This window comes from Pteropus medius, unplaced genomic scaffold (assembly GCF_902729225.1).
Source record: "Pteropus medius unplaced genomic scaffold, Ma_sr-lr_union100, whole genome shotgun sequence".
NCBI lineage: Eukaryota > Metazoa > Chordata > Mammalia > Chiroptera > Pteropodidae > Pteropus > Pteropus medius.
Genome location: NW_024345600.1, coordinates 4,383,637 through 4,407,537, shown reverse-complemented (window position 1 = coordinate 4,407,537; position 23,901 = coordinate 4,383,637). Strand labels below are relative to the sequence as shown.

The window sequence follows — 23,901 nt, the reverse complement described above, 5'->3', positions numbered from 1 at the left end:
ACTTTCCTTAAGTCCTCATATGGGCACGTTTTTTCCTCAGGTAGATTAGATAATACGCTCCAACATTATAATCATTTTCACTTATCTATAGTCAACTCTCTTGTTCTTCTTTGTCAGTCTTAACTGGTACACACGAGGAAGGTTAAAGTCAACTAACTAATTACTCCTCGCCTGCGCTGAACTCATGAAAAGGCAGGAAAGCAGTGCACGGTATGCTGCTCGTCTGTTTTTGAATTCGTGGACACAATCTCTATTGGGCACGCCACACTGCCCCTAAGTTCTACCTTACTTCTCCAAATGTGTGTGCTTGCCCTATCTTTAAAACTATATTGTACCTATTTTCCGCTCACCTCCCCCTGTCAAAACCTGATTCCCGTCATCCATTCTCAAATCTTAGTCTTGCCTCGGACCTTACTGAGAAATTAGCACAGTCAAACTCCTCGTCTTTCTTTCTCCAACTATCACAACTTGTACACAGCTCTCTACTTAGCCTCCTGGATCAGAGGCCACTGTCCTTCTCTTACGCCAGCTCTTCTGCTCAGTCTACAAATTCTAAACCCTTGTCAAACACTTCACCTTGTCAAAGGTGAAATTCAACTTGTCCAACACTTCACCTCTTCAATTATATCCTCTTTATCTGCACCATTAGCTCTCTGTCTCCCTGTTGATCTTATCAATGTACATCCAGGCTGAAGCACCTCACATCTTGAAAAATACCTGAACAAACCAACATTCCGTAACCCCAATTCCCTTTATGGCTACTGCCCCATTCCTCTTCTCTCCTCTCCACAGTGTGATCGAAGGTCACCGTCTCCACACTGTGTCTCCTACTGTCCTGCACTTATTTCAGTTACGTCTTAAACCCACTACTCCTCAGAAGTGGTAAGGAAATTAAATGTAAGACACTTTCCTGACTTCATTATATTATCCTTGCCCTTTCAGAAGCATTCAACACCATTGACTTCTCTGTCCTTTTTCAAAATTGTGGGGATTTGCCTATTGAGGATCACTTTATGGCATTAATTAGGCTTCTCATTCTCCTTCTTACCAGTTGCAGGGGTGCAACTCCTGTGCTCAGCCTCCAGAGTTTAGACACTCCCAGGGCTCAGTATCAGACACTCTACTCTTTCGTAGCTGTACTTCCCCGCACCAAGGCCCATGGCCCGAATGACATCCGTACATTGAAAGTTGCCAGATATATACCTCCACAGCTCATCTCTCCCCTTAACTCCAAACTCATATGTTCTACTGCCACGTGACATCTCCGCTTGAATACCAATGAGCCACCCAAATGTAGTTCAAAGCATAACGTTTGATTCCACCTTCTCAATCCACGCTCTAACTTTTCCTCTCTACTATATTCTGCATTTCAGTTAATGTCACCAACATCACTCAGTTACTAAGGCTTAGTATGTGAGTCAGCTTTCACCCTTCCACTTCACTCGCCCTCCACTTCCAATATAATAGCAAGTTCTGTTGGCTCTATCTTCAGGTGTATCCTTAATCCTTCTATTCCCTTCATCCTCACTGCCTGCTTAGTCCAGGAAAGACCATCTTGCCTGGATTCTTCCAACAGTCTCTACTGGTCTCCTAGGTCCACTCTTTCCCTTCCATAATGTTTATTTCTCAGTCAGCCAGAGAAGAGTTTTACAAACGAGTTTGTGTCTTGTGTCTTGCTCTTAAGCCTCCAGTGGCTTCCTAGTCAACTTCAGATAAAATGTAAACCATTCGCCTGTTGATATCTCGTAGCAGAGGCTTACTCCCTTTCTTGCTTCTCTTTCCTCATCTCTCGGACTTTTCCCTGTCGAAGGCCAAAGAGGTGCTCGACTATGAGACCTCATATGGATGTTATTTTTCCTACAGTAAAACACCATGAACTGAGAGACAGTGAGGCCTCTGACCCACAAAGTGAGCGACCACTCCACGGAGAGGTCCTGCCCTCATTTTCTGTGATATTCTCTGCTTAGGGTAGAGGTTTGATAGGATGGTGTGGAAAGGCTACACAAATTCTGATATTTTGTGACAAGTACCATCTACACATCTGTTTTCTTGCATCGTTTTGTGTTTATGGGTTTCTTTCCGTTTCAATTCTTTTGTGTATCTTTTAGTCTTTTATTGATCTCTATGGCCTCTCAATATGTTTTTTGTCAGTAAATTTATCTGAGTCTCATGCAGACACTTCTGTCTTCCTAGTGAGGTATTTGTCCGTCTATCTTTCTCCGAATTCTACTTGTTCTAGTCTGTGTATTTCCTTTTTAAAGAGTTTCTTCGTCTGATCGTAATCTTTGCTTGCCCATATGTCATACTGAATAATACATGAGTAATTTAGAACCTGTTTTACAATTTTTCAATACAAATTATAAAGTGAAATATTGACTGTAGATTAATGCTGTGCTTATGGACTGATTATTTAATAGGACTATTTAATACCACACACCATTATCATTAATTTATTTTTCCTTTATTATCTTACTGATAGCAAGTATTTAGTGAATGACATTTTGCTGAATTTTATTCATCTTTTCATTCATTCAATAAACACTTATCAAGCCCCTATAACAGCACTTACAGAAGGTTGTCAAGGTATACGTGTTGAGCGAATGCATGCAACGTGCCAGGCGCAGTCTTAATAGCAGAAACACAGAGGTGAATAAGATATGCAAGGTCCTTCCTCCAGGGCAGCTTTCACCTTTCATTCAGGGGTGCGTATGTGTGGGTGTGTGTTTGTATTTGTGTGAAATATGGACAATGATAAGAAGTAAACATTTTTTAAAAACAGAAGTAAAGAGACCATTTCAGTTGATGCTAAGGGCTAGGATTCAGTGAATGTCTCAGTAACTCAATCCATTCTGTTCATTGTGATGCCCGTGTTTTCCCTTGTCATTGGACTGAGCCAAGGACCTTAAATAATACTGTTTGGGGACAAGACTATGCCCAGCTGTCTTTGATCCAGGGCTTCCCCATTGTCTGCTTCTGCAGGAATGAGACCCAAGAGCTGTGCAACTGCTGCCCCCTGCACAGGTACATCAGCCCCTCCCACCTCCCCTGTTGGTTCCCAGGGGCTCCTTCCCTCCCATCAGGCGCAGTAACAGGAGGTGCTGCTGCCTTTTCAGACAAAGAGAAGCTCCGACTCAGAGGAGGAGACACTGAGTGCTCAGGGCGAGTGGAGGTTTGGCACAACGGCTCTTGGGGCACAGTATGTGACGACTCCTGGAGCCTGGCAGAGGCCAACGTGGTGTGTCAGCAGCTGGGCTGTGGCTCTGCTCTGGAAGCCCTGCAGGAGGCGGCGTTTGGCCCAGGAAGTGGACGCATCTGGCTGGACGAGGTGCAGTGCAGGGGCAGGGAGTCGTCCCTGTGGGCCTGTGCTGCGGAGCCCTGGGGGCAGAGCGACTGCAAGCATGAGGAGGACGCTGGAGTGAGGTGCTCCGGTGAGTGGAGGAGCTTGGATTCCGCGGGCTCTGGCTGAGCTGGGGCTGGGCTGGCGTAAGATGGGGAGTTTGTATTCAGAAAGCACTAGGTCCTGTAGTCTTGGATCTAGGAGAGGCAGAGCTGGGAGGACTCAACATTGGTATTGGGGTAACTGAGAGGTGACTTCAAGGCTCTGGTGGGAAAAGAAGGCTGCCTTGTGACTGACCGTCTCCTGTGTTCTAAACTCCTGTTTAGAATAGGAGCCTAGGTAAAAGAACAACATTGCCCAGCATACAGCAGGTACAGTGCCATGATCCATGGGCAGAGGAGAATATTCAGATTTATGGTAAGTGGGTAGACCAAGGCACTGGATTAGAATTGAGGGAGATGTGAGTTTATACCCAGAAGCACTTCCTGGATTACATTGCTTTCTGTACTCTAGTTTTGGGAGTAGCTTTTGCCTGATCTCCTGAGTGTGGGGTAATAACAATATGGCAGTGGCGGTGGATATAACCCTATAGCTTTTTCAGGCCAACTCAGTACAGTGATCCCATTCTTCTTTTCTTCTTTCCAGGTGAGAGGACAACAGTGGCCCCCAGCCATGGAAGTAAGTGGTTATTCCTCTCTGGATCATGAGATAGAAGAGACACCCATATTTCTATGGACTGGCACTGTGGAATCTACATATTTCTGGCAAAATTAACCCTATCAGTACGGAAAGCCCTAATAGTCAGAGATTTGTAATCTTATGAAATTGCGTCTGCTGTAATGCTTCAAAACTGTTTATCAGCTTCGATTTTATAAAAATTCCTTAGCACCAGATTCAATTCTGGTTGACAAAGCTCAGAGAAGGACCTGGGTTGATCACATCTTGGAGTTCAGGCAGACCCATCGTATCTGAATGGTGATTTTATGGTCTTGAGGACTCAGGAAATGGACTCAGGAGAACTCATAAGGGGAGTTCTCCTGAGCTTATGATCCTCTCTAAAATATCATGGTCTTCTTCTCTCCTCAGGCACCAATTCCAGGTCATCTCCTGTCCTTGGTAACTTCTCCCTATCTGAGAGCCTCTATATCATACTTGGTGGCCTTCTCTTGCTGGTTTTTATCATCCTGGGGATTCAGCTACACAGATGGAGAGCAGAGCACCAAGGTGGGCCTTAGAGATGATAAATGACCTATAAAGTAGTGGGAAGAGTATTGAGCCAGTTGTGATCAAGAAAAGTGCACAAGTATCAGTCTCCATTACTATTTTTTGGCAAACTCTACCTTCTCTACAATAGACTTTAAGATTTGAAAGAATTCAGTCCTTGGTCCTGGGTTGAATGTAAAATCATTCAAAAATTATGACTTTCTTAAAAAAATATATGACTTCATTAAAAAAAAATTTATGACTTTCTTTTTAAAAAGTATGACTTCCTGTGTGGACAATATCAATAGAATTCAGTGTAGGATCAAGATCATGGTCAGGAAACCTAGGTCTGTCCTAGAAAGGCATAAGGCTGATAAAGTGACCCTAGAAGCCCACAGGGGTCTTTCTAAGGGTGAGCATTGGAAAGCACTGAAGACTTTGTCTATTGTATAAGGAATATCTCTAGGGCAGTCTCTAAACTCATGCCACTTTCCTCAGCCTTATCTGCTTTTGAAGATGCTGTCAATGAGGTCTTGTACCAGGAGATTGATTACCTCATAACACCAGAGAAGGAAGATCTGTTGGACAGCCCAGGTGTGTTCCATGCCCTCTCCTCTCTTCATGAACTGGCTATGGGTTGTCTTCAGCAAGCACAGACACAACCACTAACCCAACCTCATATGGTTAGCCTCCTCCTAAGGCAGGAGCTATAAACCCTCTCTCTACAAGTCTGAAGCCTCAAGATTTCTTCTGAACCATGACATTAGGCCTCCTACTGTGGGAAAGTTTTTCTGTTTGTCTATGATTGTTTTTTCTCTGCAAGGTAACCCATCTGATGACTCAGTGGCTAAGCTGATGTATTACACAGAGGACAGTGAGGAGAATGGAGACCCTGAATCTGCCCTGGGTAATAGAGATAGGTCTTCCCTTGGATGGTGGGGATGTGACAGGAACCTCATCTGGGGAGAATTCCTCCTATAATTAGCATGGGAAGGATCTCTTCTTGCCAGTTCACAGCAATTTTCCCTCTCTCTGCCCACTCTGTGACCTCAGAAAGGGAAAGATCAGACTCAGTTCTCTGTATTCGCAGCTACATCCACTCAGTTACAAACATGCATCTAATGGATTAGCATGGATTCATAGACCATTTTTTTAAACATCTGAAACTGATAATCTCAAAAATTTGCTAAAAAGAACATTTGGAAGGATGGTTGGATCCTGAGATAGTATGATATTGGGATCATTTAGTGGGATATGTGTATATTGAGACCCAAAAGTTGATTTTAATAAACTCTGAATACATGGAGTGCTTGATGCCTGTACTTACCAGAAGCTCTTATTTAAAAAGGACCTAAGAGAGGAGAATGTTCCCCTAGATCTTCTCCAGATAGTAATGATGCACAGCTCTTGGGATGAGGCCTGTTGAGAAGGGCTCCTAGGGGTTGGATCATAAGGCCAACCAATCACTAGAGAGATTGAAAGTCAGATATACTGTGATCAGGACTGATGGGATCTCCTGTCTCTGAATGATAGATGTCCAGTCTTGCCTCTCCCAGTCAGTGTGTCTTCCATAGCTTCATAAGGCACATGGACAGCCTCGGTACTCTTGGGCCAGATTCATCCTCCCTCAGTCTCTGATATGTGCATATTACATTATAACCCTGTACCATATACTTGAAAATAGTACCTGAAAACTCGTAGCCAAATAGCTTTTGTTGATGTTTTATTACATGAGAGCCCATGTTAGAAAAATATTGTTAACCTTGATATATTCGAATATTTAGAAGATTTAAATAATTTCCAAGAATATTGAGATCAATTGTGTGCCTTTGAATGTGCAGTGGCCTTAATTAGAGTCGTAAAGTCTCAGCACAGAAGGAAAATAAAATGCAATTTTCTCTCATTGTTTCAACTGACAGATGAAGACTCTCATTCCTTAGGAACAGGCTGCTCCCTTTTGGCATCTGACAGAGAACCCAAATTGTTCTCATGAATACTTTTATATCAGATTTTATCTGTTATTGAGGTGTTGAGGAGAGGTCATCTGAGGTACTTTGGAGAGGTCATCTCCTTCCTACATTTCTTAAGAAATCAAACCAGACTAGTGTGGAAGAGAGAATTCCTGTCTCTTTTTCACTCTTGACATTATTCATCTACCTCCTTTCCAACAGTATAGATCAAGACAAGACTTTACACAGAGTAACTGAGTCAGTATGAAGTAGCTCTATCTAGCCTTTCAGACAAGTGTTGGACCCCTACGCTTGTGTATTTTGTAGCCACTTTATACTAGTCTCCTTCACCAGAGGACTCTGTCCTTTTTGTCACCACTGAAACCAAGATTCTTTTCACCATTTCAGGCATCTCTCTTCAGTCTCCTAGAAAAGCTATCAACTCTAGCATGAGAGAGAAAGGATCCTCACTGGTCCTGTGACAAGAAGACTCCGAGCATGATGATGTTGAGCTTGGCACCATGTAGTGCCATTTTTGGAGCAAGTATGCCAGACACCTTGTGAAAATCTTTCTAATGTTGCCTTTTTCATAGCAAATAAATGATAATTCTGTCTTCATTACTGCAAAGTTTTCACATGCACCTATGATGAAATTATTTGTAATAAATACTCTGAGCTTCATAGATGAATACTGTTCATTTAAGAATCTAGGTATGTTCACCCCCAATAACCTTAGAAAATTTAGTCTTCAAACATTCTTCTTTCCTCAAGTGAAATCTCAGTTGAAAAATCAGTGTTACACTTCTCCTCAGACTATACTCTTGCCTTCCTTTAGATAAAGAGTTTATACTTTTCTTGAACAGCATAAAACTATGAAATCTGGCTCTGAACTAAGTGCTTACTCTTAGGAAGATAAACTCAGAAACATAACTGAATATTATAAAATATTCCACCCATCTTCTATAAAACCTAGAAGTGAGGTTTAAAGTGTGGGTTGGTTAGGTAGAAGGAAAATAGTTGCAGCTTTTCTAATTTTGAGTAATAAATGAAAAATTAGCCTAGGGAATTGGAGATGGAAAAGGAAGAGACAGTTATGTAGAGTTACATTCTTAATTATTCTATGAAAATTTGAGCAGGATAAGAAAAGCTGTATTCATTCTCTCACTAGCCAAACTCCCATCCTCTACTTTGAAACTTATACCCACGTCTGGTGTCTAGGAATTGTTTAAAAACAGGTGATGTGACATCTCAGGGAAGAGCATACATGAATGTTCAGGATTGGGTTTTCTTTTTATGAGTTCACCTTGCTAGGAAGGAAGGTATGAGTGTGGACCAAGTTTAGAGTCCCTTGTCTAAGTAAGAATGACTTGGAACATTCATGAGCCTGTATGAAATAATGCCTTGAATGGCTTGTGGGGGACATGAGAAACCAGGTCAGTTCACTCACCTTGCATTTCCTTTGAGAGAAACTGATGGAGAACCAATTGTCTAAAAGTAGTTAGATCAAACCTACTAAATCATCAATAAAGCAAAAAGTACTTTATTCAGAATATTTAATTTTGAGCAATTTCCATATAATATAATTATAGGTCAGCACTACTCTGTTGGAATACAAGCAGTTAGAATATCTGAGGCCTCATCTCATTTTTAATTCAGGATCATGGGAAAGCCACTGTAGATGTTCCAGGAGCACTTAGTTCAACGTCATCATACATGGGGTTCTCCTTTTCCCCCTGGAGCAGCCAGGGGCTATCTTCTCCTTTCCTAGGATTAGCTGCCCCTCTAGGAAAGTACAGAGAGGAGTCTGCAACAGTAAAGAGAAGTTCGATTAGAATTGTGACAAAGGGGCAGGACAGTGTAGTGAATGGGAATGACAAAGCCTTGCTGGGGATCTATTAATGCTCAGGGAGGCTCAGAATATGCAATATTAGTTACAGCAGGGATGTATCAGAGCTATCTTATCAGGATCCAGTCCATGTGGGTCTCTGGGACCTCAAGTTATCTGAGAAACACTGGATCACAGGATCTCTGTGGCCAACACAAGGGTTCTCTGAAGATTTTTTCCTGACTTACACGATCAGCACAGATTTGGCCCAGGAATGTTAAGAATCATAATGTGGAATGTGAAAATTTCTCCTTTCACAATTGTCAGGTCTGAGTTCACAATTTCAGGTCCTGAGTTCACAGGAGATCACATCTGGAGAAATCTCGGTTCCCCACTTACAATCTAACTCTGCTCTTGGTGGCCTTGATTTGTGTTCCCAGGTGCCCACAAAAATGATTACAGGAATCTTGCTCAGTTGCCCCCTTCCCAAGGAATCACTTGAGCCCTCAGATGGAGAACTACTCTTCTCTGGAAAACGAGTGTCTTTGTTTGGCCATTGAAATGTCTGGAGCAGATTAGCCCTTAGCTGCCTACAAATTCTGAGTCCAAAATTCACCACTATAGCTTTAATTTTTAAGGCCACCATATATTATAGACCTTGTACATATTAGTACCAACATCTGATCACAGTGCACCTTAAATTGTCAAAATGTCTCACAAATTCCAATATTGCAATATTTTTTTAAATCGCTAACTGCTTTTCATGTATGAGACTACACAAAAATGTTATCGGAATAGTTGCTCCATGTTTGGATTTGGCGAATATGCTCGTTTCATCTTCAAGTGTTAATGCAAACACATCAAGGATGAAGTTATGGAGATACAGATACCAAGAATATGGAATGATTCCTCTCTTCCAAGGAATCTGACAGTATTAAAGAAAGGAATGCTGCAATCAAATATATGAGGCCAACCAAATTTTGAATTTACAGGAAGGATGGGCATTGAGGAACTCAAATTCACCCTTTTCAGGCCAGAAGTGAAAGATGGCAGGAGATCGGCTAATCCCACTCACCTGTCTGAGAGACCCTCATCCTATTCTCCTCCTCTGGGGGTACTTCCCTTTTGCTCCTCTGAGAGGCAGGAGGAGCCTTGGGTACTGGTATTTCTTCAGCATCATCGTAACCTTCACTAGGGACATCAGTCCTCCAAGCTAAGGATTCTAAGGGCAGACACGTGGGTCAGGTGAAACCACAGTAAATAGGTTGGTTTAGGTAATATCTAAAATCCTTTCTGACCCAGAGATTCTGATGGCCGCTAAACAGAGGCACCATTCAGTCCATGTTTTAATTGGTCTGTGCTGAGGCCATACATTTCATTTTGTTGTGCCAATAAACCAGAAAATAATCCAAATATCTTAATATTTCTTGATTAAGACTATGTATTTCAAAGCAACTCCTACACCAAGGAGCATTACTAAAATATCTTGTCATATTATACTTTCCAGATGTTATTTTTAAAAACAACTTGTGCCTGTTGTGACAGAATGAAGATGGTTCTGGACACTGAGAGCCCAGCCCCAACATGAGGAATTGCAGAGAAGGAGAAGAGCAGCAAAAGACAAGAGACCCCTCTAATGCCAATCAAAGGAAGACTAGTCCCCCTGGCTCTCATCTCCGAAGGAAATTCCCCTTCCCCCACAGCCCAGCCAAGGCAGATCCGCCTCGAATACCTGGAGCAGAGTTATAGTCACGGTTCCCCTCACCATCCCCAGTGTAATATGGCAGTTTAGTCACTGAGTCATCTGATAGAGACCCTAATGTGGAGAAAAACATCACAAAAACAAACAGAGCAAATCCTTTCCACAACTATAGGCTCCATGATAAGGCTGAGAAGAAATGCTGGGGCTGGCATGGTTCTTATAATGTAAAGGGAAGGCTCAGAGCTCACAGAGGCTCTGGAGAGGTTCATCCTGCCCTCTGTAGGTGGGTGGGGGGCTGCTTCTGTGAATCTAGGGTAGATATGGGGTCTGCAGATGCTGAGAAGACCTGGCTTACCGCCAGTGGGTAGCCAACACCCAGAGGACCCAGGATGCCAAGGCAGAGACACATACCTGGGCTGCTCAGCAGATCCTCTCTCTTCGGCGTTACAAGATAATTAATCTCCTCGTACATAGGCTCATCAAGAGCATCTCCAAAACTGGATAAAGCTGAGCAAACCACCAGAAGATCAGAGATTGCCAGCTGAGAACCTCTGAACCAACAAGCTAATCCTTCATTGTCCCCATTGCTCACATGTGGAAAATCCCTCGGGGCTGCCAGGACCCTGTATAGTCTTATACCATGCACCATGTCTGTATGTTCTGCTTCTATCTGACACTATTCATGACTCAGTCCCTACTCTTTCTTGTCTCACATAAGAAGCCATGTCTTGTGAGTGCTCACATCCCAATCCTAAAAAGCTCTATATTCAGCCCTTAGAGGTTAACATGGAGAAGATGGATTTTGAAAACTAATGGGGTAAGAACAGAGACTCTGACCAGTTTTCCCCTTGTCATACTTGGCCTCATTTCCTGCCTCCAAACAATTTCTATGTTACCCATCATCCCCTGCAGCCCATCTGTGTGTTCCACTCTCCGTCTGTACTGCTGAGTCACCAAGATGATGAGGACCAGGAAGAGAAGGGCCCCCAGGGAGAGGCACAGGATCCCAGGCAGGGAGAGGATGCCAGGGACAGGATTTGGGTCGGGTCTGGTCCCTAAGGAGAACAAAGGCAAGAGAATTTAGAGAAGGGCATGAGTAGAGGAAAACTCACTTATGCCAGCATTTTCAGAGTGAAGTCCTAGCCTCAGACATAACGGGGTTGCCTGCAACCCTGGCTGGCACTCCCCCAGGCAGTGTCCTGAGATTCAACCCCACTCCAGTGTGGTCCAAGGAAGGGCTGGGATTATCAGGGTGCTTCGAGGCTGCAACAGCTTCTGAGGGCCGGGGCACACAGCTTCAACCCCTACTCGTGGGCTTCAACAGACCAGAGCATCAAACAACCCTGGGATAGGCATCTGCTGCTGAAGACCAACACTCGTGGGCAGGTGGAAAAACCTTAGCTTCCCTAAAGCAAAAGGCCTGAGACCCCTTGAGAAACTTCAGCGTGATGGACCACAGAAGGGAAGTTTCTCCAGGGAAAAACCCTGATACTTTCCCATCACCAAGTTACTCCTAAGAATCATTCCTTTCCTGAGTTGATTGATTATGTCAGAGATTTCACAAAACAAGTCCCATGCATCTGAATATTCTCCTATGCCCATGGATCATGGCACTGTACCTGCTGCAGTGCTGGGCAATGTTGTTCTTATACCTAGAACACAGGAGAAAGTCAGTCACAAGGCAGCCTTCTTTTCCCACCCAGCATTAAAGTCACCCCTCAGTGCCAGTCCATAAAAATATGGGTGTCTCTTCTATCTCATGATCCAGAGAGGAATAACCACTTACTTCCATGGCTGGGGGCCACTGTTGTCCTCTCACCTGGAAAGAAGAAAAGAAGAATGGGATCACTGTACTGAGTTGGCCTGAAAAAGCTATAGGGTTATATCCACCGCCACTGCCATATTGTTATTACCCCACACTCAGGAGATCAGGCAAAAGCTACTCCCAAAACTAGAGTACAGAAAGCAATGTAATCCAGGAAGTGCTTCTGGGTATAAACTCACATCTCCCTCAATTCTAATCCAGTGCCTTGGTCCACCCACTTACCATAAATCTGAATATTCTCCTCTGCCCATGGATCATGGCACTGTACCTGCTGTATGCTGGGCAATGTTGTTCTTTTACCTAGGCTCCTATTCTAAACAGGAGTTTAGAACACAGGAGACGGTCAGTCACAAGGCAGCCTTCTTTTCCCACCAGAGCCTTGAAGTCACCTCTCAGTTACCCCAATACCAATGTTGAGTCCTCCCAGCTCTGCCTCTCCTAGATCCAAGACTACAGGACCTAGTGCTTTCTGAATACAAACTCCCCATCTTACGCCAGCCCAGCCCCAGCTCAGCCAGAGCCCGCGGAATCCAAGCTCCTCCACTCACCGGAGCACCTCACTCCAGCGTCCTCCTCATGCTTGCAGTCGCTCTGCCCCCAGGGCTCCGCAGCACAGGCCCACAGGGACGACTCCCTGCCCCTGCACTGCACCTCGTCCAGCCAGATGCGTCCACTTCCTGGGCCAAACGCCGCCTCCTGCAGGGCTTCCAGAGCAGAGCCACAGCCCAGCTGCTGACACACCACGTTGGCCTCTGCCAGGCTCCAGGAGTCGTCACATACTGTGCCCCAAGAGCCGTTGTGCCAAACCTCCACTCGCCCTGAGCACTCAGTGTCTCCTCCTCTGAGTCGGAGCTTCTCTTTGTCTGAAAAGGCAGCAGCACCTCCTGTTACTGCGCCTGATGGGAGGGAAGGAGCCCCTGGGAACCAACAGGGGAGGTGGGAGGGGCTGATGTACCTGTGCAGGGGGCAGCAGTTGCACAGCTCTTGGGTCTCATTCCTGCAGAAGCAGACAATGGGGAAGCCCTGGATCAAAGACAGCTGGGCATAGTCTTGTCCCCAAACAGTATTATTTAAGGTCCTTGGCTCAGTCCAATGGCAGGGAAAACACGGGCTTCACAATGAACAGGATGGGTTGAGTTACTGAGACATTCACTGAATCCTAGCCCTTAGCATCAGCTGAAATGGTCTCTTTACTTCTGTTTTTAAAAAATGTTTACTTCTTATCACTGTCCATATTTCACACAAATACAAACACACACCCACACATACGCACCCCTGAATGAAAGGTGAAAGCTGCCCTGGAGGAAGGACCTTGCATATCTTATTCACCTCTGTGTTTCTGCTATTAAGACTGCGCCTGGCACGTTGCATGCATTCGCTCAACACGTATACCTTGACAACCTTCTGTAAGTGCTGTTATAGGGGCTTGATAAGTGTTTATTGAATGAATGAAAAGATGAATAAAATTCAGCAAAATGTCATTCACTAAATACTTGCTATCAGTAAGATAATAAAGGAAAAATAAATTAATGATAATGGTGTGTGGTATTAAATAGTCCTATTAAATAATCAGTCCATAAGCACAGCATTAATCTACAGTCAATATTTCACTTTATAATTTGTATTGAAAAATTGTAAAACAGGTTCTAAATTACTCATGTATTATTCAGTATGACATATGGGCAAGCAAAGATTACGATCAGACGAAGAAACTCTTTAAAAAGGAAATACACAGACTAGAACAAGTAGAATTCGGAGAAAGATAGACAGACAAATACCTCACTAGGAAGACAGAAGTGTCTGCATGAGACTCAGATAAATTTACTGACAAAAAACATATTGAGAGGCCATAGAGATCAATAAAAGACTAAAAGATACACAAAAGAATTGAAACGGAAAGAAACCCATAAACACAAAACGATGCAAGAAAACAGATGTGTAGATGGTACTTGTCACAAAATATCAGAATTTGTGTAGCCTTTCCACACCATCCTATCAAACCTCTACCCTAAGCAGAGAATATCACAGAAAATGAGGGCAGGACCTCTCCGTGGAGTGGTCGCTCACTTTGTGGGTCAGAGGCCTCACTGTCTCTCAGTTCATGGTGTTTTACTGTAGGAAAAATAACATCCATATGAGGTCTCATAGTCGAGCACCTCTTTGGCCTTCGACAGGGAAAAGTCAGAGAGATGAGGAAAGAGAAGCAAGAAAGGGAGTAAGCCTCTGCTATGAGATATCAACAGGCTAATGGTTTACATTTTATCTGAAGTTGACTAGGAAGCCACTGGAGGCTTAAGAGCAAGACACAAGATACAAACTCATTTGTAAAACTCTTCTCTGGCTGACTGAGAAATAAACATTATGGAAGAGAAAGAGTGGACCTAGGAGACCAGTAGAGACTGTTGGAAGAATCCAGGCAAGATGGTCTTTCCTGGACTAAGAAGGCAGTGAGGATGAAAGGAATAGAAGGATTGAGGATACACCTGAAGATAGAGCCAACAGAACTTGCTATTATATTGGAAGTGGAGGGCGAGTGAAGTGGAAGGGTGAAAGCTGACTCACATACTAAGCCTTAGTAACTGAGTGATGCTGGTGACATTAACTGAAATGCAGAATATAGTAGAGAGGAAAAGTTAGAGCATGGATTGAGAAGGTGGAATCAAACGTTATGCTTTGGACTACATTTGGGTGGCTCATTGGTATTCAAGCGGAGATGTCAGATGGCAGTAGAACATATGAGTTTGGAGTTAAGGGGAGAGATGAGCTGTGGAGGTATATATCTGGCAACTTTCAATGTACGGATGTCATTCGGGCCATGGGCCTTGGTGCGGGGGAGTACAGCTACGAAAGAGTAGAGTGTCTGATACTGAGCCCTGGGAGTGTCTAAACTCTGGAGGCTGAGCACAGGAGTTGCACCCCTGCAACTGGTAAGAAGGAGAATGAGAAGCCTAATTAATGCCATAAAGTGATCCTCAATAGGCAAATCCCCACAATTTTGAAAAAGGACAGAGAAGTCAATGGTGTTGAATGCTTCTGAAAGGGCAAGGATAATATAATGAAGTCAGGAAAGTGTCTTACATTTAATTTCCTTACCACTTCTGAGGAGTAGTGGGTTTAAAACGTAACTGAAATAAGTGCAGGACAGTAGGAGACACAATTGTGGAGACGGTGACCTTCGATCACACTGTGGAGAGGAGAGAAGAGGAATGGGGCAGTAGCCATGGAGGGAATTGGGGTTACGGAATGTTGGTTTGTTCAGGTATTTTTCAAGATGTGAGGTGCTCCAGCCTGGATGTACATTGATAAGATCAACAGGGAGACAGAGAGCTAATGGTGCACATAAGGAGGACATAATCAAAGAGGTGAAGTGTTTGACAAGTTGAATTTCACCTTTGACAAGGTGAAGTGTTTGACAAGGGTTTAGACTTTGTAGCCTGAGCAGAAGAGCTGGTGTAAGAGAAGGACAGTGGCCTCTGATCCAGGAGGCTAAGTAGAGAGCTGTGTACAAGTCGTGATAGTTGGAGAAAGAAAGACGAGGAGTTTGACTGTGCTAATTTCTCAGTAAGGTCCGAGGCAAGACTAAGATTTGAGAATGGATGACGGGAATCAGGTTTTGACAGGGGGAGGTGAGCGGAAAATAGGTACAATATAGTTTTAAAGATAGGGCAAGCACACACATTTGGAGAAGTAAGGTAGAACTTAGGGGCAGTGTGGCGTGCCCAATAGAGATTGTGTCCACGAATTCAAAAACAGACGAGCAGCATACCGTGCACTGCTTTCCTGCCTTTTCATGAGTTCAGCGCAGGCGAGGAGTAATTAGTTAGTTGACTTTAACCTTCCTCGTGTGTACCAGTTAAGACTGACAAAGAAGAACAAGAGAGTTGACTATAGATAAGTGAAAATGATTATAATGTTGGAGCGTATTATCTAATCTACCTGAGGAAAAAACGTGCCCATATGAGGACTTAAGGAAAGTAAGAAAATCCATGAGGATGGAAAGGTACTGCGAAAGGAGCATTACAGGTCAAGAGCCATAAGAATAAGGAGCAATACTCGGAGAATGCAATGAAGAAATCAAAATTCCAAGGTGTACATTTATCGATGGTCAGCAGTGAATGCTTAGGCAGAGGTGGGAAGAAAGGGGACGTTCTCAGAAATGAGAAACTCGATGAACTGAGAGGCCAGGATTGTTGAAGGACGTTGAAGTAACCACTAATGGTTGCAGGAGGAAGACAGAGTTGAAGAACCTGGTGAGCCTGGTGCTGCAGTCTTCAGCGGACAAGGCGGGGTGACCAGAGGGTCGGACAATGACAGCAACAAAGAGAAGTAGTAGGCGATATTGCCTCATGCTACGAATTTCAGAGTAACTGGATGTCGAGAAGACACACAGAAGAGGAATTGTTGAAGATGACAACTGAGCACGGTGTGCCTAATCAAAGTCCCAGGCCAAGGAAAAGTGTGTTGAAAGAGAAACCAACACACAGCCTCCTATTGATAGGAAACCAAGTGTTTTCATGGTAAAGTCAGGTATTGATCAGAACATGAAAGTGAAGGAAACATGGAGGATATAAGAGAATTTGAAGATGACAGACTCCAAATTCCAGCAGGCTCTGCCAAAGACTTGGGAGAATGGAGTCAGCGGGAGCAGAGAAGTGCACAGTAATAGAGGAGAAAGGCCCAGAGGATGAAGGACCAGCCAACAGGCCTGAGACTCTGAGGGCTTCTTGACTGAGACAAAGTCAAGCAGAAAGTTGTGGGCCCATGAGGATACTCACCTCCTAGCCGTTGTCCATGATGTGGCAACCAAGGAGTAAAACAAATTCCTCTTTAACGGGATTGTTTTCCAGGGCCCTTCCTCTCAGAGGTCTCTGCTCTGCTCACCATTCCAGGGTCATTCTGCATCCCTCTCCCTCACCCTCTTTCTGCTCTGGCCATGGTAAAATTTTCTCAGGAGCTCACATAGACCATGTCCCCTCCCAACCCAGTATTTATACTGACCAAAATGATCTTTCCACTTTCTTCCTTTAAGGAACTCTTACCCATAACTCAGGTCTCTATCTCAGCTTATTTTTTATTTTTTTTTTGCCCCAATTATACAGTTCAACGCACTTTCTCATTCTTCATGATACTTGAAATTTCTGCTAATGAGAGTTTTTAGCACTGGACTGTAAATTCTGTGATGGCCGGGACTATATCCTCTTCTGTTCTCTGCTCTCTTAGCTAGAATATAAATTTGCACCTACCAGGCACTCAATTGCTATCGACCAACAGGCTGACTTGAGAAGTAGTCTAAGTGGCATAGACACATTTCTGAGTAAAATACCATGAGTTTAAGAGATGACACAGTCAGGATTGATTCTCTGCTCGGCCTCGTAGTCACTTTAAAGTGCTGGACATATCTTTTAACCACCCCTAATCGGTTGGCAATTCCTCAGAAAGTTTGTTAGAGTATCATTCACGTTCCCCACATGTTCATTCCATTCTCCCTGATACTTTTCACATAAACTGCAGTCAACACAATTTTCTGTGTGTTTCCTTTGAAACGAGTCTGCAACATGTGTATTAAATCACCTTCATCCAACTTCATTTGTAGACTCACCTTAAAGTCATCCCTTAGATTTGAAAGTATAAGGTCTCGCTAACGACATCTTACAGGGGTGGGACAGACACATAGACACAGACAGTAATTCACCTGCACACATGATATAGGCTTCCTCCTTTGGAGAACATGAATTGTATTTCCAAGGATCGGAAGGACATTGCCAGAGAGAGGTATCAGTTTTCCGACACTGGATTCCATCCACCCACCGAGGTCTAGAACCTTCCCTAAAATTAACAGAAGAGTCAAGGGTCCCATCATTCCCACAGCCAAGGTGTCTGCAGATCACGGACAAAGTCATGGCTTCCATGGGGCTGCGGCAGACACTGCCCCAGGTCCCGTTGTAGAAAACTTCCAGCCACCCAGCACACTCCTGATCCTCATTCACCATCCTGAGGTCCAGGAACTCTAAAATTGAAAGACAGGAAAAACAGGCACAGTGAAGATTCCACTCAACGTTCTGGGTTTTTTCTCTCTCCCAGAGATTATGAATAGTCATCCCTGACTCTGCTGAGAAAGCAGCTTAATGGGACCGAAAATTTGTCTCCCTCTTACCTGATTTTGCTCATGTGTGTCTGTCTAGTTCTACCACAATGATGTAGCGAAACACGAACTGAGAGGAACACCACTCTGGGCACTGCACAGAGGGAAAGCTGAATCCTACTTACTGACACGACTTCTGACAGACTATGTGAAACAGAGTGCGGGTTGTGGGTGGTGGGTAGAATCATGGACCCTGCTTCCTAGAACCTGTGCAAATGTTACCTTTTATGCAAAGGGACTTCACAGCTGTGATTAAGATAAGGACCTTGGGATGATGAGATTAACCTGGAATACCATGGAGTAAGCAGGTGAGCCCAGTCGGATCACATTCTTAGACCCATTCGCCTTAAAAGTAGAATATTTTTCCTGGCTTTCATTAAAGGGAGATGTGGCTATAGAAGAATGGTTGGAGATATGCAACATTACCTGTCTGGTGATGATGGAAGGGGCTATAACCCAAGGCATGCACACAGTTTGTAGAGCTTAACAAGACAAAAAAGGAAATTTTCCCCAGAATTCAGAATGGATGCAGCCCTACTGACACCTGGACTTTAGCCAGTGAGATCTGTGTTGGATCTTTAATCTACAGAACTGTAAAATAATAAATATACATTGTTGCATGCCACTCATTATGTGACAATTTGTTGCAGCAACAAACAGAAACTAGTACAGTGGGTCTCACGATTTAACCACTAGATGAACTGAAGAGTGAGCCCAGCTGTCAGATGGAAAGTGTAGGAAATGGCTGTGTCAGGGAATATCGCTGAGAAGGAAGGAGCAGAGCTTCAGCTGCTGCAGGAGGAAATGAAAGCACCAATCTTCCCATCTGCTAGAAAGACAGGCACTGTGGAGGGAAGCTTCTTCCATGTCCTCTGGCCCTTTCAGCAGCACCCCGCAGGACTCAGACTCCCATCCTCCAGAGCCCGCATCCCCTCCCCCTGCCTATGCACGATGTGCAGCGCAGACCTGAGCAGATGACCCCTGCGTCCTCCTTGTGCCAGCAGTCGTGCTGCCCCCAGCCGCGGGAAGGGCACTTCCACACGTGCGACTCCTTCCCCGTGCAGTTCACGTCGTCCAGCCAGATGGGGTCTGATCCCTGCCCGAAGTGTGCAGAGACCGTGGCATTGAGGGCTTCTCCACAGCCCAGCTGTCTGCACACCACGTGCGCGTCGTTCAGGTCCCAGCTGTCATCACAGACGGTGCCCCAGGAGCCCTGGTGAAGGACCTCCACTCTGCCGGCACAGGGACCGCCCCCGTTCACCAGGCGGAGCTGTCTGCCGTCTGAGGAGAGAGAGTCGTGGCGATGGGGCTTTTACACAGGGAAAGAGAAGGCTTTTCTGGTCCTGTGGGACCCTCACCTGAGCAGTTGGCAGCGCTCCTCTCTGAGGCTGCAGAGCCTGCTGGTTCAGACGCAGAGTCGTTGCGCTGGGGCAGCACCTGGGTCTGGTTTCCTACAGAAACAGCTGCGGTCAGAGGATTAATAAAGTCGAAGAACGAGATAATGAGTTAAACTAAATAATAACCTAGTGATAGGGTCAGAGATGAAAGCTGTAACATAGCATTAATGTTATCATAATTTTATAGTTCACTTTCTTTGTGGAGATTTTGCTTCTGACAATGCCTATATTCTCTGTATTAAATTTATTGGGATAACATTGGTTAATAACATCATATAGATTTCAGGTGTACAACTTTATATTATGATATCTGTGTACTCTATTGTGTGCTCATCACCCGAGGTTTAGTCTCCTTTCGTTGCCAAGTACATGACCCCCTTTACCTTTTTGGTCTTTCCCCCACCTCCCTTCCTCTCTGGTAACCACCATTCTATTGTCTATATCTATGTTTGTTGGTTTGGTTTGGTTGTCCATTTGTTGATTATCGTTTAATATCCCACATATGAGTGAAATCATATGGTTCTTGTCCTTTTCCATCTGACTTCATTCACTTAGCATCCATGTTGACCATACAGCAATGTTTCATCTTTTTTACATCTGAGTGATGCCTTCAACTTTGTCCCTCAAGATTGTTTTGGCTAATTGGAGTTTTTGTGGTTCATACAAATTTTAGGATTGTTTTTCTATTTCTGTGAAAAATGCCAATGGAATTTTCAGACAGATTGCACTGCATCTGTAGATGGATTTGGATGGTATAAACATTTTAACAATATTCATTCTTCTGATCCATTAAAATGTGATAATTTTCCATTGGTTTGGATCTTCTTCAATTTCATTTATCAAAGTCTCCTAGTTTTCATTGTACAGATATTTTGCTTCCTTGGTTAAATTTATTCTAAAGTATTTTAATCTTTTTTTTCATAATATTGTGAATGGGATAGTTTTGTTACTTTTTCAAATGTTTTATTGTTAGAGTATAGAAATACAACTGATTTCTATGCTGATTTTATATCTTGCAGCTTTATTGAATTTGTTTGTTACTTCTGTTTTTTGGTAGTCTTTAGGGTTTTCTATATGTAAAATCATATCATTTTCAAATAATGACAATTTTACTTTATTTCAAATTTGGTTGCTTTTATTTCTTTACCTTGCCTGATTGCTCTATATAGAACTTCCAGTACTATATTAAATATTAATAGTGAGAGTGGGCACCCTTGTACTTTTTCTGATCTTAGAGGAAAAGTTTTCAATTGTTCACACTTGAGTATAATATTAGCTGTGCATTTGTGATATATGGCCCTTTTTATGTTGAGGCATGTTCCTTCTATATCCAATTTGTTGAGGATTTTATAATGAAGATGTCGTATTTTGTCAAAGGCTTTTTCTACATCTATGGAGTTGATCATATGATTTTTAACTTTCATTCTATTAATGTAGTGCTTCACATTTATTGATTCGCACATATTGAACTATCCATGTATCCCAGGAATAAATTCCACTTGGTCATGGTGTATGATCTTTTGAATGTGTTGTTGAATTCAGTTTGCTAATTGTTTGTTGAGAATTTTTGCATCTATATTCACCAAGGATTCTCATCTATATTCACCAAGGATTCTCGTCTATAGTTTTCTTTCAGTCGTTATCTGGCTTTGGTATCAGGGTAATGCTGGCTTCATAAGATAAATTTTTTAGAAGAGGCTGAAAAGAATTGATGTTAAATTCTTTAGGTGTCTGGTAGAATTCGTAAGAGAAACCATCTCCCCTGGATTTTCTACACTGGAAGATTTTTGAGAACTGATTCAATTTCCTTGATTGTTATTGGTCTGTTCAGATTTTCTATTTCTTAATATTTCAGTCTTGGTAAGCTGTATGTTTCTACAAGTTATTTCTTCTAGGTTATCCAATTTGTTGGCATATAATTGTTCATAGTGGCCTCTTACATTCCTTTGTATTTCTTTAATGTCCCCTCTTTTATTTCTGATTTTGTTTCTTTTTTTTTCTTAGTCTAGCTAAAAGTTTTTTCTATTTATTTATCTTTTTAAAAAATCAATCTATGGCCATGCCACCCTGAGCAAACCTGATCCCGTCTAATCTCGGAAGTTAAGCAGGGTTGGGCCTGGTTAGTACTTGGATGGGAGACCACCTAAGAAGACCAGGTGCTATAGGTGAGTAAAAAATAAAAAAATAAGGATTGTAAGCTGACAAGGTCCTTGCAATCTGTGAGGTCAACCAAGGGTTGCCTCGCCTAAAAAAATAAAAATAAATTTTAAAAAATTTAAAAATCAGTTCTTAGTTTCATCAGTCCTTTCAATTGTCTTTTTAGTCTCCATTTTATTTATTTCTGCTCTGATCTTTGTTATTTCCTTTCTTCTACTAATTTTGAGCTTAGTTCTTTTTAGTTCTTTGAGGACCTCGTCTTTAGAGAGGAGGGAGGACAGAGTGATTAGTAGGATGGAAAGGTGACTTCCTGAGTGCTATTAATGTTCTCCTTATTAATCTGACTTGATGTACATGACCAAGGTATATACTTATTGCTTACAAATTATTCTCTATGAGTAAACTTAAATAATATTGTTTATTTAAAAAAATATCATTGTTCTTAATACTTCTCACCCTGAACTAAAAAAAAAAAAGAATGAACAATAAAAAGAACCATGTTTTGCCATAAAATATCTTACTTTTGAAGGCAATTTTTCCACATTGTCTGCTCTTAGGGACATTTCACTAAAGGAACTTACTGAGTACCAGTTAGCCCCTCCCTCTCTCTTACCTGAGCAGATTACAGAGGCCGTGTTTCTGTGGGTACAGCCAGGAATGCCCAGGGCTGTCATAGGGCAATTCCATAAGAAGGACTCATCCCCTGAACAGTGAAATTGGGCTTTCCAGATCTGATCACCTCCTTCCACAAAGTATGCTCCTTTTGGGGTAGAGATGGCGACTCCACAGCCGAGCTGATGACAAACAACATTGGCATTGGCCATAGTCCAGTGGGAGGCACAGAGCATTCTCCATTCTCCAAAAATATTCATCTCTACTTGTCCCTCACACTGAGACGTGCTATTTTTCATGAGTCGAACTTCTGTGTATGCTGGTAAGAGAAGAGAGGATTTCAGCCAAATCTCATGTTTTTCTTACTCCAACAGAGCATGCATGGAGGTTAAAGCCCTGTTCTACATCTCACCTGAACAAAAAACTTGAACAGCTCCACTGTGCTGGCAAGTGCCCCCTGGACAAGGCACTCTAGGGCAGAACCAGAGATTTGTCTCCTGCCCCACACACCGGAACTCTTCAGCCCAGACCTGTCCATCTGACTCTCTGATTGGTAGGTTTGCCAGGACAGACGCAGCCTTGCCACACCCCAGCTCCGCACAGATGACCTGGGCAGTGAGGAATGTAAAGTTCCCACCAGACACTGGAATCCAGTCTCTTCCAGAATGCACTTCTACTCTCCCTGAGCAGGGTCCATCCCCTCCAACCAGACGCATAAATCCTAAGAGAAAAAATCAAACCCAGTGAGTGTTCATGATCACAAGTTGGCAATTAGAAGTGACATGTCATAAACAATGGTGTTAAAGTTTTCCTTTTCCCAGGGAAATAGGGAGAGGATTTTATGATTAATGTCAAAATGGGAACTCTATGAATGAGTTTCTAAAGACAGATCATTTGTAATGGCTGAATACCAGGGACATATATTTTGGAGTTGGTTAGAGAAGTGAAGTCCTCATCTAGGGAACTATGATCTACAGGGCCCTAAAAAACTGCACAATACATAAGCATTCAAACTTTAATGAAGAGGTATGAAGAACAGAACCAACCTAGAGGAACACGGTCTATGAAAAGGTAGAGACCCATCAGTCACAAAAGGTTAGAAAAGCCATCCTGAGATGAGGCTCAAATTCTGATCAGTTTCTCTCTCAGGAGCCAATCCTCAAATGACTGGGAATAGGGAAAATCATGAAGGCTGTATCCATGAATGCATGTCAACTTATACATATATTGATGGCACAAAATTAGAAATATAGACATTATAACAAATCCACTTTTGTGGTTTCATATTTTATTATTCTGATAATGTTTGATGGCAAAAAAATTCCAAGAATATCTTAGAATATCTAAATTGGAAAGATAAGTCTGGATATTAAAAAAGTTCAGAGAATCATAGCAAAGAGACAGGCTAATCTGATCCATCTCTGTTGAAACCCTAGGGTTTGTCAATAAAGTTAGGAGAGAATGAGTTCTCAGGGAGCTTTTACAAGACAGCTGAGTTTGCTGATCACTTCCTACTAGAGGTTTTCTTCTGAGATACAGGAATATTAGCAAATGCTAAGGGGTGATAGTAATCAGTTTTTATCCTACCATCTTGCTGATGTCTGTATTGCTATCTGACATCAGCAAGATGACAAAATTAGAAGTCTCCAAACTTTGCTTTTCCCAGAGTCAGTAACCATGAAGAAAAATACAAGTTCTTAGAAACATATAATGTTCCCAAACTGAATCACAAAAAACTAGAAAATCTAAATA

The 23,901-nt window shown here is 42.9% G+C and overlaps 2 protein-coding genes and 1 non-coding gene across 3 annotated transcripts in view; 2 read left to right on the top strand and 1 right to left on the bottom strand.

The window, feature by feature from the left end:
* LOC120611735 (antigen WC1.1-like) overlaps nucleotides 1-7,190 on the top strand; it is a 37,549-nt gene extending 30,359 nt beyond the window's left edge. Inside the window, exons 12-17 of the mRNA XM_039874317.1 lie at nucleotides 2,980-3,021; nucleotides 3,114-3,428; nucleotides 3,983-4,015; nucleotides 4,424-4,561; nucleotides 5,039-5,134; nucleotides 6,898-7,190. Of these exons, the coding sequence (XP_039730251.1) occupies nucleotides 2,980-3,021; nucleotides 3,114-3,428; nucleotides 3,983-4,015; nucleotides 4,424-4,561; nucleotides 5,039-5,134; nucleotides 6,898-6,971 (698 nt within the window). The 3' untranslated portion in view covers nucleotides 6,972-7,190. The remainder of the gene's footprint in view (nucleotides 1-2,979; nucleotides 3,022-3,113; nucleotides 3,429-3,982; nucleotides 4,016-4,423; nucleotides 4,562-5,038; nucleotides 5,135-6,897) is intronic.
* A 745-nt stretch (nucleotides 7,191-7,935) lies between these two features.
* The window catches only part of LOC120611686 (antigen WC1.1-like), a 28,396-nt gene continuing 12,430 nt past the window's right edge, over nucleotides 7,936-23,901 (bottom strand). Inside the window, exons 3-16 of the mRNA XM_039874246.1 lie at nucleotides 22,562-22,870; nucleotides 22,151-22,468; nucleotides 19,342-19,434; nucleotides 18,950-19,264; nucleotides 17,534-17,848; nucleotides 12,797-12,838; nucleotides 12,390-12,704; nucleotides 11,803-11,835; nucleotides 11,636-11,668; nucleotides 10,913-11,071; nucleotides 10,428-10,523; nucleotides 10,047-10,130; nucleotides 9,390-9,536; nucleotides 7,936-8,293 (exon numbers count right to left, since the gene is read on the bottom strand). Of these exons, the coding sequence (XP_039730180.1) occupies nucleotides 8,148-8,293; nucleotides 9,390-9,536; nucleotides 10,047-10,130; nucleotides 10,428-10,523; nucleotides 10,913-11,071; nucleotides 11,636-11,668; nucleotides 11,803-11,835; nucleotides 12,390-12,704; nucleotides 12,797-12,838; nucleotides 17,534-17,848; nucleotides 18,950-19,264; nucleotides 19,342-19,434; nucleotides 22,151-22,468; nucleotides 22,562-22,870 (2,405 nt within the window). The 3' untranslated portion in view covers nucleotides 7,936-8,147. The remainder of the gene's footprint in view (nucleotides 8,294-9,389; nucleotides 9,537-10,046; nucleotides 10,131-10,427; nucleotides 10,524-10,912; nucleotides 11,072-11,635; nucleotides 11,669-11,802; nucleotides 11,836-12,389; nucleotides 12,705-12,796; nucleotides 12,839-17,533; nucleotides 17,849-18,949; nucleotides 19,265-19,341; nucleotides 19,435-22,150; nucleotides 22,469-22,561; nucleotides 22,871-23,901) is intronic.
* On the top strand, nucleotides 21,430-21,548 carry LOC120611823 (5S ribosomal RNA). Its single transcript, XR_005655299.1, has one exon. It is a non-coding gene; the product is annotated as a 5S ribosomal RNA (ribosomal RNA).